This window comes from Podarcis erhardii (assembly GCF_964252035.2).
Source record: "Podarcis erhardii genome assembly, chromosome: 3".
Classification (NCBI taxonomy): Eukaryota; Metazoa; Chordata; class Lepidosauria; order Squamata; family Lacertidae; genus Podarcis; species Podarcis erhardii.
This window is the reverse complement of record NC_138507.1, coordinates 75426249-75444499: the sequence shown is the minus strand read 5'-3', so window position 1 is coordinate 75444499 and position 18251 is coordinate 75426249. Positions and strand designations below refer to the sequence as shown.

General features: G+C 38.6%; 1 protein-coding gene across 3 annotated transcripts in view; it reads right to left on the bottom strand.

Annotated features, from left to right (window-relative positions):
* Window positions 1-3976: 3976 nt before the first annotated feature.
* The window catches only part of TTC13 (tetratricopeptide repeat domain 13), a 28485-nt gene continuing 14210 nt past the window's right edge, over window positions 3977-18251 (bottom strand). For 2 of the 3 annotated variants that reach the window (XM_081855824.1, XM_081855826.1), the window contains 11 exons: window positions 17822-17952; window positions 17274-17406; window positions 15785-15877; window positions 13355-13438; window positions 10589-10673; window positions 9246-9355; window positions 8249-8384; window positions 6569-6648; window positions 6003-6081; window positions 4881-4960; window positions 3977-4137 (listed from right to left, as the gene is read on the bottom strand). In XM_081855824.1, coding sequence (XP_081711950.1) covers window positions 4026-4137; window positions 4881-4960; window positions 6003-6081; window positions 6569-6648; window positions 8249-8384; window positions 9246-9355; window positions 10589-10673; window positions 13355-13438; window positions 15785-15877; window positions 17274-17406; window positions 17822-17952 — 1123 coding nt within the window. In that variant the 3' untranslated portion in view covers window positions 3977-4025. The remainder of the gene's footprint in view (window positions 4138-4880; window positions 4961-6002; window positions 6082-6568; window positions 6649-8248; window positions 8385-9245; window positions 9356-10588; window positions 10674-13354; window positions 13439-15784; window positions 15878-17273; window positions 17407-17821; window positions 17953-18251) is intronic. The other variant, XM_081855825.1, reaches the window with a different exon arrangement.

Sequence of the window (18251 nt, the reverse complement as noted above, 5' to 3'; positions counted from 1 at the left end):
TCCGCCTCCCGGAAGCCTTTGGCTCCGCCCCTGCTTTTAGGACCGCCTCTCGGGCGTCCTCCCCTTAAAAACAAACACACAAAAGACACACACACACATGCACACGAGCCCAGGACGAGGCATGGATGCTGGTGCCAACGCGGGGCGCGTGGGTGTTGTGCCGCGTAAAGAGCCAGGAGCCCTCTCCAAAGCAGCGCGCTTTGCCATTCACAGCACAAAATTACGCGTAGCAAACGTATACGGGGGGCGGTGCTCCAATCAGACGAACTAAGCGAGTGTAGTGGACGGATTGCATCTAACACCCTGCCGGCTTTAGTCTGGATCCACCTCGCCCAAGAGGGATGGTGTTACGGACTGCTTGGAAGGCGAGGAATGGCGAGAGCTGGGGAACCACCAAAGGATGAAAGCTCAAGTCTGGGGAGTGGAGGTGGAAGTCGGATTTAGGAATAAGCTAAAGCTATAGCTTAGGGCCCCACTCTTTTGGGGTCCCCAAAAAAATTTAAAGGGGAAAAAACCCCAGGATGTACATTTCCAAAATATAAGATTAAAAAACAAATAAAGTAAAACCTACATACAGCAACAGTGTTTTGTGTTGTGTATGGACCTATTAGGTCCATAAATTACCATATAGCATACATTCAACACAAAAAACAGTGACTGTTATGTACTGAGTTGAATAGGATCCAAACTGCAGCAGTCTGATTGGTCCTAGAACAATAGGATCCAAATTGCAGCAGTCTGATTGGTCCTAGAACAATAGGATTCAGAATGCAGCAGTCTGATTGGTCCTAGAACAATGCAGCAGTATGATTGGTTGGCAGGAACCACCCAATCATGCTCCAGATATAAGTGAATCCACAACCTGATTGGCTTACAGTAGAATTCCAGAATTAGGCAATCATGTGCAGCCCATTGTGTAAATAATGTATATAAAGCAGATACTTTGAGGGGACTTTCATTCATTCCTCCTCACCACTATGAGCTGAATAAAGAGCATGAAATCACTTTGCGACTCTGAGTATATTTCAGTGACAATTTTTTGTTGACAAAGGACAGCTGGACAAATAAAGGGCCTCATTACCTTCAGTAGCTTAGGGCCTCATCAAACCTAAATCTGGGAGTGGAGGTGGAATGGTGTGTAATCAGAAACACTGGGAAGAGGAGGTGTGGGAAGTTGGGAGAGAAAAGTCCAGAAGCAGGGGCAGGAGAGTGAAATGAGGGAGGCCAAGAGGCAGAGATGAGTCAGACTGCTGAAGAAGCATAGGTGTCTCCCTGCCACCATCACTGTTCCCAGAACCAGAAGAGGTATGACATGGGAGGAGCCAAGACAAACATACAGGCTTAATCTCCGATTGCTTGGAAAAAGCCCTGGAGAGGAGGAGACATAGATGGCTGTAGGGAGGCGAGGATCTTTACTCTTGACAACTTTCATGGTAAGACACACAGGAAATGAGCTGCTGTGCTCATTCAGCCTGACAGCCAAGTCTATGACTATAGTGTTTTTGCTAATAAAGAGTTAACACCAACTTTGAACTGTGTAATTTGCTGTCTGGGTAGTTCTGTGACAGATGGGGAGGATTCATAGTTGTGTTTGGATGCTCCATAAGGCAAGGCAAGGCAGGACCAGGAAGAAATAGGGCACCTTTGGTGGTCCCAGGCACTCCATCCTCCCTTCTGCGTTTGGGCCTGAAAGACCAAGGGAGAGGGTGTGCGTGTGGAGGGTAAGATGGAAGCAAGTGTAATTGATGACAGTGTACAGCAGCATTGCTGATCTTGGGGCATGGGGGTTAAGGCTTCCCAGTTTTGTGGGGCTTGAATGGACTTAACTCTCGTGGGTTTTTGGTATCTGAACCAAAACTTTAGTCGAGCATATTTGAAATTATTGTATTGTCAGGCAATATGAGTAACCAGATGCTTTATGAATAAATTACCAAGTAATCTTATAGTCTATACTAAGTTAGTAATTTAATATATTCATCCTATATGTTTGTGAGGGAGAGATGTCCTGTGACACTCAAGCAACCATTAGGCCCCACCTGAACTATACATTTAAAGCAGTATCATACCACTTTAAACAGTCTGGGAGTTGCTAAGGGTGTGGTTGTAGAAAAGTTATGAGCACCTCCAACAAGAAAGCAGCAGGTAAAAGATTCATCAGTCAGTGATGCATTTGATGAAACTGGATATAATCCCTGAAGGAGTTTTGTGGCTAAAACTCTTCCCAAGGACTCTAGAATTGGACATGATAGAAAAAGATGCTCCATTTTCCGTTATATCTTATACTTATTTTCCCACTGTACTGTTTGTTCCCTCATACAGTGGTACCTTGGTTTACGACCATAATCCATTCTGGAGGTCTGTTCGTAAACCAGAACAGGTCGTAACCCAAGGTGCGCTTTCACCAATAGGGCCTCCAAAAAACTCGTAATCCAAAATAATTTGTTCATAAACCAAACCAGAGTTTGAAAGGCCAAGGATTGTGGTCAAATTGCCCAGCAAGGCATTTGCATCTTCTTCCTGAGCTAGTCCGAGAATTACGCTAAAATGTTTGTGCTCATTCTGAGCAAATGCCAAGTATTTTGTTCCAGTACAGTGGTACCTCGGGTTACATATGCTTCAGGATACAGACTCTGCTAACCCAGAAATAGAACCTCGGGTTAAGAACTTTGCTTCGGGATGAGAACAGAAATCGTGCTCTGGTGGCACGGCGGCAGCGGGAGGCCCCATTAGCTAAAGTGGTGATTCAGGTTAAGAACAGTTTCAGGTTAAGAACGGACCTCCGGAACGAATTAAGTACTTAACCTGAGGTACCACTGTACATAAATCTTAGTATAACAGTATACTAAGACTTATTTATTACCAGACCTTTATTACTGCACCTGCTGACTAATGGGTAGAGAGAACCAACCAAACTGGTCTAACAAAGCAAACTGGGTATATTATGACAAATGAAATGGTGTCAGAAGACGTGGAAAAAAACTAATTACTTGCCAAAGATCCTTCTGCAGCCTGAATCTAATTGCCTGGCTCCATCTCAGTTGGGTTTTAAGCCTGGTTTTGGAATACACAGCTTTGCTGTGAGAAAGATAGGGAGTGTAATCCTGATGATGCTCTTGGATCTTTTGATACCAACCATAGTATCCTTCTGGATAGGATGTCCAAGCTGGGTGTTGGAGGTACTGTTTTGCAATGGTTCCTTTCTTACCTAGAGGCCACTTCCAAAAAGGGGGAAGGGTTATACTTTTGTCACACAGGGTTTCATCTCCATGCTATTTAACATCTACATGAAATCACTGGGAGAAGAGGTGTCACTAATATGCAGGTGACATTTAGCACTTTCATCAAATACAGAGAGGAAGTGGATCAGTGCCTGTATGCAGTAATTGACAGAATGAGGGCTAATAAGCCATGCCTGCCTTTTATAGAGATTTAGACTTTTTGTTGTTGTTGTTTAGTCGTGTCTGACTCTTCATGACCCCGTGGATCAGAGCACGCCCGGCACTTCTGTCTTCCACTGCCTCTCGCAGTTTGGTCAGAATTTAGACTATACATCCAAGTAATAAAATGGGCTTTTGTGCCAACCTATTAAATCATTCTTTTGGGTGACTGTGTGAAATTTAAACCGGTGCAGGGAACAGGCTAAAATTACGCTACAGTGCATACAATGTGTGGCAGATGTATGTGTGATATTCAACTAAATTTTACTCAGAGTAGACCAAATGAAATAAACAAGTCATGTTCAGTAATTGGGGTCTACTCTGAGTAAATCTTAGTTGAGCAGCACCCTGTGTTGCCACTTTTGCCTTCTGGCAACTGGTTCTTCACTGAAATCAGCTGTATTTCTTCTGGATATATCCAATAATTCTCAGTTATAGAAAAGGATTTTGTTTTCTGTTGGGTTCCTAAAAGGAAGTGATTCAATTATTTAGAATCCACAAAAATAATCGGGAACAAAGGACTTGCACCATCAACAACATACAAAAAAAGTGGTCACTGCTCTTTATTGAGGTAAGTTAACACAGCAACTAAAGCCTTTTCAGGCAATGAGCTGAATCTGTAGTTAGTGCTTCAATCATGGTTCTTAATGTTGGAAAGTATTCTGATACCAGTGGGAGACTCTTGTAAGAAGGCGAAATGCTGGAAAAGGAAAATGCAAATATTAATAGAAACATAGTCCATGACTTAAGTTTGAAATAAACCTGATATTTTGTATTTTTGCTAATCCAAAAATGCTAATTTAACTCAACTGGAACTTTATTGCTCAAGTTTTGGGGCAAGTGACTACCTATGCATTTTGTCTTCAAAACGTTCTAGTATTAAAATACCAAGTTTCACAATAGTATGGTTCATTATTTCAGACATTTAACACCATATATTGTAGAAGAACTGTTAAGTAGATTGCGATGATAACTATCAATGAAGGAAGCTAATTATCACCATGGTTCTAATCCAGAAAACCACAAAGAAATTTAATGTATTAGGTTATTTTTCCCTTCCGCTAGAGAGTAAAATGCCACACATGCAGACCTCTATGGTGTGCCAAATTCAAACAGTTCTTTCTAGTTTGGGTCTATTGCTTCATGTAACTTTAGTACTACTTAAATTTATAATAGGAACCAGGCCTTTTAGATGTGGTGGATTAAGTTTAACAAAAACTACATTGTTATCACAAACTATATTTGAGAAGTGTCACAAGCAGCAGGCATAGATATATGGGCAGAGGGTGAAATGCAATAGCTGCCATAAGTGGGAATTTGTGAAAGCACTCTTCTGTTAACTCAACTTTTCAAAGTAACAAAGACTGCCTTTCTGAGAAAAGCTGGGATTTTTTTTTTTTTTTTAGGACATGCAAAACCTTGAGCCAACATTAACAATTTTACCTTTTCAGATTCAGCCAATCTTTTGCCACTTTACTGAAGGCCTCTGATCCAGCTGCTGTCATAGCTTCAAAATCAATCAGCTGGAACACACATTAAATATAAACAACTAAATGCAAAAATAAGTGCACTGTCGGAATATACTCTCACATTTAGCACCATCCAAAAGGTATTTGTAATGGAAGTTGGAAGACAAGAAGAGCTGAACTGTATGCTTTGAATTTGTTTGCTTTAAATATGCTATTTTAGCAGTTATGGTACAACAATGAAAGGCTGAAGTTGCTAGTATGATTTCAAGGGGGGGGGGAGATTTTAAAATTTAAATAAAACCACCTTCACAAGAGACTAGTTGAGTGTGGTATAAATAATGAAGTGTTATTATTATTGATGGTGATGATTCCTGTTGCAAGACACAAAGTTCCAGACTTCATTTGATCATAAAGAGAAGTTACTATCGTCCTAATCACATAAAAACTTTCATCTCATTTACAACACACTCCATCACTTCTAGCATCTGCCAAGAACAATAACAGGAACATTACCTAATAATAGTTAAATCTAGGAAATAGATTTACTAGGAAGCAAGTTCCACTGGGTGATATATCCAACATTGCACAAGAGGAAGTTCACTCATGCAGTGGAAGTTCTTTTCCTATTCCCCACCTCACTGCCAAATGCAAATTTCCAGTTAGTTCTAGATGGTACCCTAACCCTCCAGAGCAGGTCAGGGAGAAAGGGTAGGGTGAAGAACTTCTGCAAATGGTGCCCATTCCATTTGCAGGTAGACAACACTGGACATCACCTTCTGAGATTAGGATTGCTGCTTTATTTCATTATTTTGCTACACCAACAGTTTCCAGTCCATAGGGCTACTTCTCACATTGAAACAAGAATGCTCTCTCATACATCTCACTTCTTTTTCAAAATACTGTAACGTGTCTTTATTTTTTGAGAAGCTGCAGGTATTCACAAGCTGCTTCCTAAACATCTGCATTACTTCATTCATACCCAGCCCCACATTACACTTTAAATAACTTTTTGGACACAGGTGTGAGCTGCAGGGGGGAAAATGGGTGTCACAAGCTGCTCTTTTCTAAATTTCAGGGCATTTTATTCAGAGTGTACCTTTCCTTTCGGAATTTTTCCTGATACTTCTTTTCCACTTGCCATCAGGACTCCCATGACTATTGAATAAGCCACCACACTGAGAAGCAAACAAAAACAGAAGAAATAAAATGCACACAAAGCATTCCATTGAAACACAAGAACATATTTTACTGCTTTTAAAGGTTAAGAGATTCTCCATTTTCATAAATATTTAAAATCAATGCAATGTACTTGTGACCTGGCTGTATTAATTTCAGTATTGAGCTTAATAGTGCAATCCTGTACAGAAGTAAGCTACATTGGGTGCAACAGGGCGTACTTTCAAGTCTATTTTAAAAAAACCGCAGAGCGTAAGACAAGTTTTAACATGTCAAATACAAAATGAGAAATAAATCTACTATAAAATGGAGAAAATGTTCTCTCATTAAAGATGCACACAAGAGTAATATGACTGCCAACCTTTATGCAAAAGTGTTTAGGACTTGGGGCAGGAGAAAGAAGAACGGGTAAGGTAAGATCTCATATCACTGTGCACAATGTAATCTTTGCAGATTCAGTTATTACATATGAAGAAAGATACTAACCTGGACCCTCTGGACAGAGGCATTAAGTTATAGAAATAATATACAAGAGACAGGATTAGACTGCACACAGCATCTGATTCCTAAGAAAAATAAAACCATGTATTTAACATGAAAAATCGCAATAGCAATAGAAAACTGCATGCATCAGGCAAATTAAATTCAATGGATGGAATTTATGGAAATAAACTGTTTTCCTTCTGCAATATGCAGTATTTTATTATCTGTATAATTCTTTATTAAGTTGGTAGTTGTAACATGACAAGAAGCAGCATTCAAGCAGGAAAAGGTGTATATAGGACAGTAAGCCATATAGGCATGTTTCATTTGCTAAGGTCTTCTAAGCTTTGTATCTAATGTGGTTGTCTCTCAAGCCGTGCTAAAAAAAAATTATCTGCCATGTTAATTTTTGGGGGTGTCAGATTGTGAGTTACCGTGAATAGTAATGGAACAGAAAGGGCAGATCAGAGATTTTTAAAATGGGTTGGATCCAGAACTCCTGTGAGCAGAATTCCTGCTGGAAGAAGGTGGGGTGGCGATCAGATTTTAGCCAATAGCTGCACTTGGGAGGACAAGGCACCCTTGTGTAGGAGGTGGCATTTGGGGGCAATGAGAGAAAAGAGCCTTCCCTCCATCCTTCTGTGGGAGCTTCTGTTGTATCTCAGTGCGTTCCACAAATGGAAAAAGGCTGTTCGCAGAAAGGACACTCTGGATCCAGCCCAACAAAAATAAATTTTAAAATGTTTAAACAATGCATTGCATTTAACCATAAATAGGAGTAATCTCTTAAATATTTTATAGTGATGGCATGCGTTTTAACTAATACTTTGTGTTGGACTGGTGCCTGGAAGCAGTAATGGGCTGGATGAGGGCCAATAAACTAAGACTGAATCCTGACAAGACACAGGTCCTATGGGTAGGTTGGTTCTCAGGTCTGAGAATTGGCTGGACATACAGCTTTAGATGCATAATCTGGGGTTGTGCTTGACCCAGCGCTGTCACTTGAGGCTCAGGTGACTTCAGTGGTGTGCTTGGACTAACATATATACAAAATTTTATTTGCATGCCATCTTCCCAGAGTTAAAACCATGCTCAATGTGGCTTACAACATGAAAAAATACATAATGATGAACATAACAAAAGTAGTCATAAACAAAAAATTTAAAAAGTAAACAACCAAATTGAAACAATTTCCACATCAACATCCATAACAACATCTAAAATAAAGATACAAAAAATTAACAACAATAACAGCAACAACCTCCCACCCACCCATTGTGTCCAGTTTGGCCCTAAGAATGTTGGTCTAAAAAACACTGACATGTGAAAATCAAGGGCAACATCTTACATGATGTTGTCCTTGAAGGGGATACAAAAGCTATAATTGGAGTAGAATGTGGCTGACAGAATGTGAACTGGTACGGTTTGTTGACACATTTTGAAAAGCTGCCTATATGCTTCTGAGACAAAATTCAAGGTGCTGATGTTGACATGCCAAGCCTATGGTGATGGTAATGATGACAATTTGCATACCAACCTTCAACCAGTGATCACAAGGTGGTTCACAAATGCCTTGGGATGCAAATATCTGAAGAAACATCTCTCTGTGTATCAGCCTGCCTGTGCTCTTAGACCTTTTGGGCTCATGATACTAAAAACTAATTACATAATGGAAGATCTTACCCCAGATTCTGCAGATGAAACAAGTAGTTTTCCTTTGGTAGTTAAGTCTTTATAAAGAGCATCTATTTCTGCATGATACAGTTGTGTTCTTTCTTCTGTTGTCTGTGTTTCAACTGAAAATAGTATGTTCCCAATCCTGAAAATATATGTCTGCATCAGAGGCATGTTTTAAAATAAACACATACATTCAACAACACATACATAAACAAACACATACAAATGCATACAGATTATATACGATTGGTTAAGTTGCTCTAAAACGTATTTCAATAATTTCCAGTTGAATAAAGAAATGAGTGCAATGTTACTTTGGCTTCAGAGACCAAATATCAAAACTGAAAAAGCAATATAAAAAGACAAAGCAGATTTTTTGTTAACTACTTGGTAATATTTTAATTCTTTTTTAAAACACACACTCGCACAAATATGGCGAGATGATTAGGAATGGGCAGAAGCAGGACCTGGTGGAATGTAGCCTTTAACTACTACATTGCCCATATAAAAATTTAGTGAGTATCCCTGAAAAGGAAAAATACAGAATATTGCTTTGATCCCCCCCCCCCTTTTTCACAGAAGAAGAGTTGTTATACTAGTATATTACTAATTGGGGAGCATAAGCAGCAAGAACAAGGGTGGGTAACATGTGCCATCCAAACTGTATACCTGAGAAGCTTCCAATATGGATAAGGATAAAACGATAATAAGTGTATACAACTTACAAGCTGTTAGTAAAGTCAGATTTTGGTTAAGTGTTAGGACATGTTTGCATGGATTATATGGGTGTAAATATATTAATTTAATACCACATTAAAGCACATAAAATGCAGCTTTGCTGACAAAGTTTACTACAGAAGAAAAACCAAGCATATTTGAAATCTGCCTAACCTTTGACTGCTATAACACTGTCTTCAATTTATTTTTTTAAAAAATAATTAAAATAAAGACTAGTAAGCTTTTGCCTGTAGTTTACATGATATAAAATAGAAATTTAGCTTACTTATCTCCTGTTATGGTGATAGTAAATCCATCATACTCTGTTCCTGGATCTTTGAGGCTTGGGACTTTGGTGTTGACCGTGAATCCATCTCTTGTTTTACTGTGGAGCTGCTTTCAAACAAATATCAAAAAGTGATTTTTGTTTGTTTGTTCCATATGACAATTAAGACAATTTCAGCTTTCCTTTATACTACATAACTAGGTAAAGGGTAAAGGGACCCCTGATCATTAGGTCCGGTCGAAGACAACTCTGGGGTTGCGGCGCTCATCTCGCTTTATTGGCCGAGGGAGCCGGCGTACAGCTTCCGGATCATGTGGCCAAAAATATGGCAAGGTTTCTTTCCCATTAAAGTTTACATCTAACATGCATTTTTCTCTCTCACTGCTAAAAGAATTTCACCTGTCTCACTCAGGGGGGCTCTTAAAAGTAAGGAAGGTTTACTATTTGTCGACTATCGCCTCGCTAAACATATGCAAATATGTTAGAACTCTTTTTAGGCATACCACACAACAGAGATGTGCTAAAAACATAGAAGAGATAATAGTTTTCCCTAATTGTTGATACTTGGGCTATTTCATATTTTCCTGTTCAAATATCAGATGCATGTTGACATTCTTCTTCCGACATGGAAGTCAGGACCTGCACAGGAAAACCATTTTGTCAACAGTCTTTAGAGAATTATTGAATTATTCAGCTAACTGCTTTCAACTAATAGAAAACAGCACCCTCAAGGTTATACATTCAATCTCAGAGGGGATTATTTTTAGCTAAAACGGTTGCTAAATTGTGAAATTCTGCCAGTTTGACCCTATGAATAAGTAACACATGACCCACTCTGACAAAATGAAGTGTTGGCCTCCTACTTAAAGTTATTCACCTCTTTCATTTCATGCTATTTGTATCTTTTCATTTATGCAGTATTTGTTAAGTCTTCCTTGTAATGAGTACTTAAAATGCAGTAAGATCCATTGAGCTTATTTTCTTTACTATGGACAATTTTGCAATTAAAAACCCCTTCATCATTCCAAGAGACACTAATAAACACCCACACCCACAATTTGTTACAAAACACTCTAATACACAGAAAACTAGCTTGGAGTTTAGTGAGCTTTCACTTGTAAAATGACCTTCCTCAGCAAACCCTCATTGCGTACTAGAAAAAAAATCATATCCAAGTTTAAAATGGTAGCTTTAAGTCCATTTCCACTTTCACATGAAATTTGAAGGATCATCACTAACTATTGTTATTTGCATGATCTTATTTCTAATATTACAAAAAATACAGTTGTCTTGTGGGATGGGAAAGGAATTTGGGGTGGGGGGGAGAGAGATAGAAAGACTACCTTCATTATTGGGAGAAGGTCTTCTACTTTTTGCACTTGCTCCAGAGCTTCTCGAACGTCTACTAGTTCTTTGTGGTTATTAGCACTAAATGGTTAGACAAAAGGGTTTAAATAGAATTTCAATTAAATATTTTGTTCTAGTTTTTATATTAATATGAAAATATTCTAACATGATAATACAATAGCTTTTTAGCAAAACTAGGTTATGTTACTGAGAAAATAACCTATACAAAATAAACCTGGTTGGCATCCATGTGTCTTGGGTGACGATGGAAAAGTGTGCTGTGGGCGTAGAGAGAGATACAGGAGAGACATGTTTCAATGAAGCTGGGGCAGATGAAGGTGTCTGGTTGTGCTGATGCAGATGCACCACGGGATTTCTTCTCTTTGCGCTCTTCCCAATGGTCATTCCTCCACCAATCATCATTATGGATACTGACCTGTCTGTCTGTCTCCAGGCACTGCTGTCATCTGCAAGGGATTCCCACATGGCAGGGTTGATGTTGCCAGTCTTCATGTCACTTTTGTAGACATCATTGGCACAGATGGTCTGCCAATGGGCCTAGTGCCTGAAGCGGGCTCCCTTTAGAGCATGCCCGTGGAGATCTTGCCATCTTCCATTCTGTGGACATGACCAAGTCAGCGTAGACGCTGCTGAGACAGGAGTGCAAACATGCTAGGAAAGTGGGTTTAGGAAAGCACATCTTTGTTTGAAAATCTGTCCTGCTATGTGGTATCCAAAATCTTCCTGGTGCAGTGGATATGGAAGGCATTGATGCATCACTCCTGATGGTTGTAAGTTGCCCACAACATACTTCCATAAAGCAGCATGCTCAACATGCAAGTCTGGTAGACCTTCATCTTGGTATTCACAACCTTCTAACACAGGATGTTGGTCTTTGTCAGGTAAGGCCGAACTCCCTGTAGGCTTGGGCAAAATGGTTGATGAGTCTCAGTAGAGCTTCCTCAGAGTACACTGTCAAGGCTGTGTCATCTGCAAGCAACGTCTCTCGGATAAGGATCCATTGCACTTTTCTTGGTGCAGGGACGTGCCAGGTTGAACATACCCCCATTGCTCCTTGAATGGACACACTGTCTTCAGGCAAGCTGAATGCATATGAAAGCAACAGGGAGAAGAATATGCTAAAGAGAGTTGGGCGAGAACACAGCCCTCTTTCTCACCACTCTTTATAGTTTAATGATATAATGAGCCCGTGTCCCCTTCTCTGATGTTACTGCAAGGAGACTGAAAGCATTTGCTTCCATTTTCAACTAATCATGGTTGTCAGTATGTATGAAAGGGCTAAACTGCCCTTAGTTTTACCTACGGTTTATCTGATTAAGGCAACCTTAACCATCGTTAAACCTAACCACAGTCTACCATTATGTCCAAACTGGGACAAACACATCTGATCTCTTCAGAGCTGCTCCAGAGGAGAAGCATGGGAACTTGAGGCTCATCCATGATTATTTCCATAGCAATAACTAAAATATAGTTTAGAGTTATGTTGAACAAGGCAGACTGAAGCAGTTTGAAACCCGCTATATACAGTGCAGTACATACTGTTATTACTATACCTTTCCCTTCCTGATATTGTCCTTTATTTAGACTTAAAAATATATTTGTTGACCAGTTGTTCCATCTTTCCATTTTCATTTGTAATCTTATTATATATGTATGTTTTACCCCACCCTTAAAGGATTCTGGAACAGTGACTGACTACTAGGGTGAAATATAGTGACATCTTCATGGTCACTGAGTGAGCTTCACCACTGAGCAGGGGCACTTCCCATATTCAACTTGACACTCCAGCTGCTCTTCAACTTTTACTCCTTACGCATTCATGCTTCCATTTCTTTACTCTTCATCATCTTCCCTCCTGTTAAGACTTTTAAAAAACAATTATCTCAATAAATACAGATTAGTTTTCTTCTCTTGGCTCTTTTTTAGTCTTCTTTCCCCAGTTCTGCTGCTACTCCATTATCTTCTATGTTGACAACAAAAACAGATCTTTTAAAATCTTCTCCTTCAGCACTCTCATTGGCCTGGCTTTCCCTGACCATAGTTCACACCTTTCCTTCATCATCTTCAAGCTTGCCTCAGCCTCCTGGCTGCATACAGTCAATCTGACAGTCAGAACTGCCAACGTCCAAGTTTTCAACCTTGCTAAATTTTGATAGTTTTGTCTCCTGCTACTGGAAAGTCATTTGTTTATTCTCTCATGCTTCTTTTTGGTTTGCCAGTTTTTCAGCTTCACCCTATCCTCTCTGTTCTTAACTCTGTTGCCCGTTTATTCTGTATCTCAATTTGCCCATCTTTTTCCTGTGTTACAGCCATTTATTGAAATTCATCTCCTTATCAGAAATTATTAGTTACTATGCTTTTACCTTTTGGCCCCTCCTTATCTGTCACCCTTTTTCTTTCTCTCTCACTGCATTATTATCTTTGCTCAGCCAATGCTTTCTTCTTTGAAAAATCTCAAGTCATTTCTATTTCACATTTCCATCCTCACTCTCTTGCTGTCTCTTTTCTCTGAACCTCACTGACACCTGAAATCTGCACCCTTCTGTCTTTTCAATTGTTTATTGAAAACCATTTCCTAAATTTTTTCTTCCTAATCTCTTCTTTCCCTCCCCATGATCTCATCTTGTTTAGATTGTAAGCCTGCAGGCAGGATGTTTTAAACATTACTGTGCAGCACCTAATTCTTGAACACTATATAAAAATTTGCCATATTAAAGCAAAAAAAGGAAGAATTTATTTACCTGTGATAAACAAGGATCCTGTCTTTGATAAAATGAAGCATCTTTTCAAAATATTCCAGATATCTTATGTTAATAACTTGTCCCCTGCAGAGAAGAACATTTTAAAAACGGGACATTAAACAGATAGCAAGCATTTACATACCATTTGTGAAAGTACATATATGATTTCTATGTGGTAAAACACTGGAGTTCAAACTTTGTTCAAGGGACTCTACCTGCCAGAGAACTTTTGTGCATTGCAAAGCATTATGGACATGTTATAGCAAAAATCTGTGTGTTTCTACTTAGAAGGGTTCCATGAGACTCATTGCGTTCAATGAGACTTTGAAATAATGGAACTTACTGCTGAGTAAATTTGCATAGATTGCACTGTTAACTGAACATTTTTCAAGTGATATTTACAAGGCAACTTTGACTAATAGCAGATTGTACCACACAGTTTTAATCTTTGATAATTTGTGTATTCTCTTTAAAAATATTAAACTGACAAGAGTCATTGTTAGCATTTAGATGAAAAAGGATGTAACTATATAAAATTAAAATTAATTTGAGTTTTATTTTGTTTCTGTACTGAGGTTGTCTTTAAAGGCAAGCAGACTTAAGGAAACTGGGAGCAATAGTTATTAGGTCCTACATCTATAAAAGATTATTTACCGGTATAATACTGAAGTCTTAAACTTGAGCCCTTTGAACCTATTGAGCTACTCAACATTATGCATGCACTGGAAAGCTGTAATCATTTTAGGCATGGGAATATTTCACCTAATACAACTTTTCAGTCCTGCTCAGGATACGGTTACAAGGACTATCCATAATTCATCAGTATTTTCCCCCAAACCAGAGCCATTGAAATGAAATGAATGAAAACTCATGCATTGATCATTCATTTCAAGATTTATGCCCACTGGATTATGTTTGCTTATATCTATTTAAACTCTCCAGCTAAATTTTCATTCTGAGCAATGCTTGCAAACACGAATTTCTGTTTTCCATCTATAATGTTGTTGGTGTAATTGCCCAAACATTCATGAACAGTAAAAAGATATGTCTAGGGTGCAGCTAGCCACACAAACACATATACTGAAGGCAAAACTACATACCATTATTGCACTTGTTGAAGTCCCTTCTCGTTTCCAAGTCTACAAAACAAGATTTCATAGAGCAAGCTTTATAGCCGCAAATACCAAGAGACAAAGCTACCTGTCAATCACAGGGGTTAATTATGCCACTTGTCTTTAATTTCACTTACCTGAGCCAGTTGTGCTTAATTAGTTTAATTAAACCTGCTATGACTAAACAAGAACTGCATAATAATAGCGATGAAAAGAAGCCTGGAAAAAAGTGGCAGCTTAAGGCAGATTCATCAATGCAGTATATGAAAAAGCAAGAATCATATTAGCAGAAGATGTTTTTTTTCCCCTAAAAGGAGCAGAGAAATCATAGTTCCAAATTATTTATTCAAACTTTCCACTTCTAGCACAACCCACTGCTGCCTGTCAAACACTTTCTATGCTGACGACAAGACATTTCACACTACAAAATAAGCTATGATGGATCTAGTAAGAATGCAGTGAGTCTACAGGTGAATTAGAAGTTACCACACTTTCATGTTAGGCCTTGTAGTTATGCAGTCAGCATATATCTATGCCAAGCAGATTTTAGAACTTGACTTTAGATTTTCAGAAAAGCTTGATATGAATCTAGTTAAGAAATATAAATGAAGTCAAGGAAATAAAAATCAGAAGGACCCAAACTGAGTGTAAAATATCCAGCTTGTACAGTGAAAGAAAGGTTGATGCTATTGGTAAAGATTGGACAAAGAAATTGAAGTAATTGGTCAAAGCAAGAATGCAACAAGTTCTTACTAGGAAACTTACAAACTTTGGCAGCTTAAATATATGCTTCTTAGTCTAAACCCCTGTGATTGACAATATTTTTGTTGTGTTCTCTGCCTTTCCTTCTTTGTGGCTGCTCTAATACCAGATATCTTGTTTTGTAGTGTAGGAGAAGAGGGAACATACAACAATTGCTAAGGTATGCTTTGAAGAGAAGTGGGCTTGTGATGAAGCATAATGCAATAATGAATCAGTTGTGCTGCATATATTATCTTTCAGAAATGCCTGGCAAGATTTTAAGAGTAGCTGTGGGTTTCTGTGTAGGAAAAATACCTAATCGAAGGCAGTACTGAAATATATTGGATTTATTTGTTGGACTCCAAACAATGTAGATGTACAATTCCAGTTCCTCAGGAAAAGAAAAAGAAATATCTAAAGGGGGCTATAAAACATGCAATACATTACATACTCATTTAAAGGGGGGGAAATGTTAGAATACAAGTTCAGAAATTCCAACTCCGAGAACTCCTCTGTGCAAAATGTGTGATTCTGGCACAATTTCTGGTGCAAACAAGGTCTCACTAAAGCATCATACCTGATTAGATTGATGTGATTATTAAAGCCTCTGCTAAGACTTCGAGCTGGCATTTGGTCTAACCATAGTACAGGCTGGTCTGGGTCAGCTATCCTGTAAAGAGACACAGCATCAACATTGCTTACAGATTTGGTAGTTGTATTAATTCAGGTTTAATTTTTTTAATCTATTTTTAAAGAAAAAAGTTTATTGCTTTCTTCCACCTACAATAATGTGCTAACCTCAAGAGTTAGAGGAAATTAACTTGGAGATCAGAATCAAACTAATTCCTAAGGGATGTGGGGTGGTGGTGGTGGGAATCTGGGCAACCAATCTGGACTTTGGGGGGGGGGCACCTCACCATAACACAGCAGCAATAATGACACCCATGGCCAGCAGCACTACCTGGGAATGCATCCCAAATGCTGACTTGGAAGCCCTCTTACAGTTGCGAAAACATAAGCATAGGAGGAGGATTGGGGCCCGACTGCAACACGTCTGCATTCATAAGGCAGCTGGCAACACTGCCAAGGAAGAAAATGGGAAGGACAGAGAGAATGGAGAATTGCTGAGCCTTTACATCTTACAAGATTGGTTAGCTCTTCAGGAAATCAAGGTTAATCTTGGTGATGTTCTGTACAACTATTGCTTTTTTTTTTTTTAATAATAATTTTTATTCATTTTCCAAACACATAATAAAGACAAGCGAAACACAAAACAAAAACATACAAAACATTTAAACATGTATAACTTCATAATCTTATTTTCATGCACCTTCTTTCCTTCGACTTCCCCATACCTCCCCATCACTGCATCCTTGTTTTACGATTCTTTAGCAACCCTTTAGTCAATTTATCTATAATTCCCTTTCATTAAGTTTTCTTTAATTTGTTAATTACAGCTGTAATTCTCTGCTTCTTACCCCTTGACATCTTAACACTCCTCAATTTTACAACAGATGTTCTGTACAACTATTGCTATAACCAAATCTGAAATGTTAAGAGGAATGAAATAATGGACTCAACTTTATTTACTTTAGTTTGCAAGGAGAAAGAACTTTTGTTTCTTGATCTAAAAAGTTGGATTAAAGATTCAAGTTATACACTGCCCTATATGATACACAATGTGCATAGTACTATGAAATGTAAAGTTAGAATTTGAATGAGGGGTGAAGTAGGGGGAGGAAAGCATTGTGAAAGAGAGAAAAGAAAAAGCCAACATGCCTGGGTCAAGCAGTATGGGAAGGTCCAAACACTATGATTTGCCCTGTGGCCTCCAGCCTCCAGGGATGGCCCTTATTAGAAGAATTAAATAGGTTTTGTGAAGTAGTCACACAGACAGGGCTATAAATCATGTAATCAACAGCAGAAATAATGATGTAGGAACCACAAAAATCTATAAATACTTCCTCAGTTCACTTTGCCTCTGCCTTTATAAAGTCAATACTTGCTTAGCCTACAGTTTAGTACTCTTAATAATAATTCACAAACTAGATTTCTTTCTTTATTACCTTCGCCATTTCACAGCAATGTCAAACATATCTCTCCACTGCATCAGCCTGGTTTTTCCATTAATTCGTACTTTAGAGTTCACCCACGTTCTCTGTACAGCTTGCATTACTTCTATCACAGCTAGCCCCATTGCTGAACAACAAACAGAAGTAGGTTACCAGTGAAGCCCACTCACATTTACACTTGACATCTAAACATGAGGCAGAAGCTGAAGCATCAAAATAGTGCAATTCTATGCATGCCCTTACTATGTTCAGTAAGGCTTACTCTCTAAGTAAGTGGGCAGAGAATTGCAGTCTAAGAGATGCAACTGGATGACTGCATAGGATCTAATATTTAATATCACTGGAGGTTGCTGCCTCATTAAGTATTTACACTTTACAGTACATAATGGACCGTAATAATTATTAGTAGTTTTCTTTTATGTATGAATAAGCTGAACTACCATATGAATAGAGCATGTTTTATTGCAGAATATCCAATGCTAATCACAGCAAGCGCCATTATACTTTTAATTCCATATTCCAATAAAGTTTTTCCAGTGTACCTCTATGTACTCTCTTGTTTGGAAGAAATCCAGGGGTCTCATATTGCATTAGGGAACCCAACTGATCAGCAACACATATAATCTCTTGCATTTCGGGTTTATAGTTTTCAAATTTCTGAAGTAGTACATCCCTTAAAATCACAAATAAAGCCAGGATTAAATATCAAGATGATTTCTTACATAGATTCTATATTAGTAGCAGCCAGTGAGATAGACAAGCATTAGAAATATGGTTTAAGATTACCAACCCCTGCCAAGGTTTATTGCAGCTTTCCTTTTTATAACGCTATTTGGGCATAAATAAATAAATAAATTTGTCCACTAGCACCTTAGAGACCAAATAAGTTTGTTCTGGATATAAGCTTTTGTGTGCATGCACACTTCTTCAGATACACTGAAACAGAAGTCACCAGACCCTTATATATAGTGG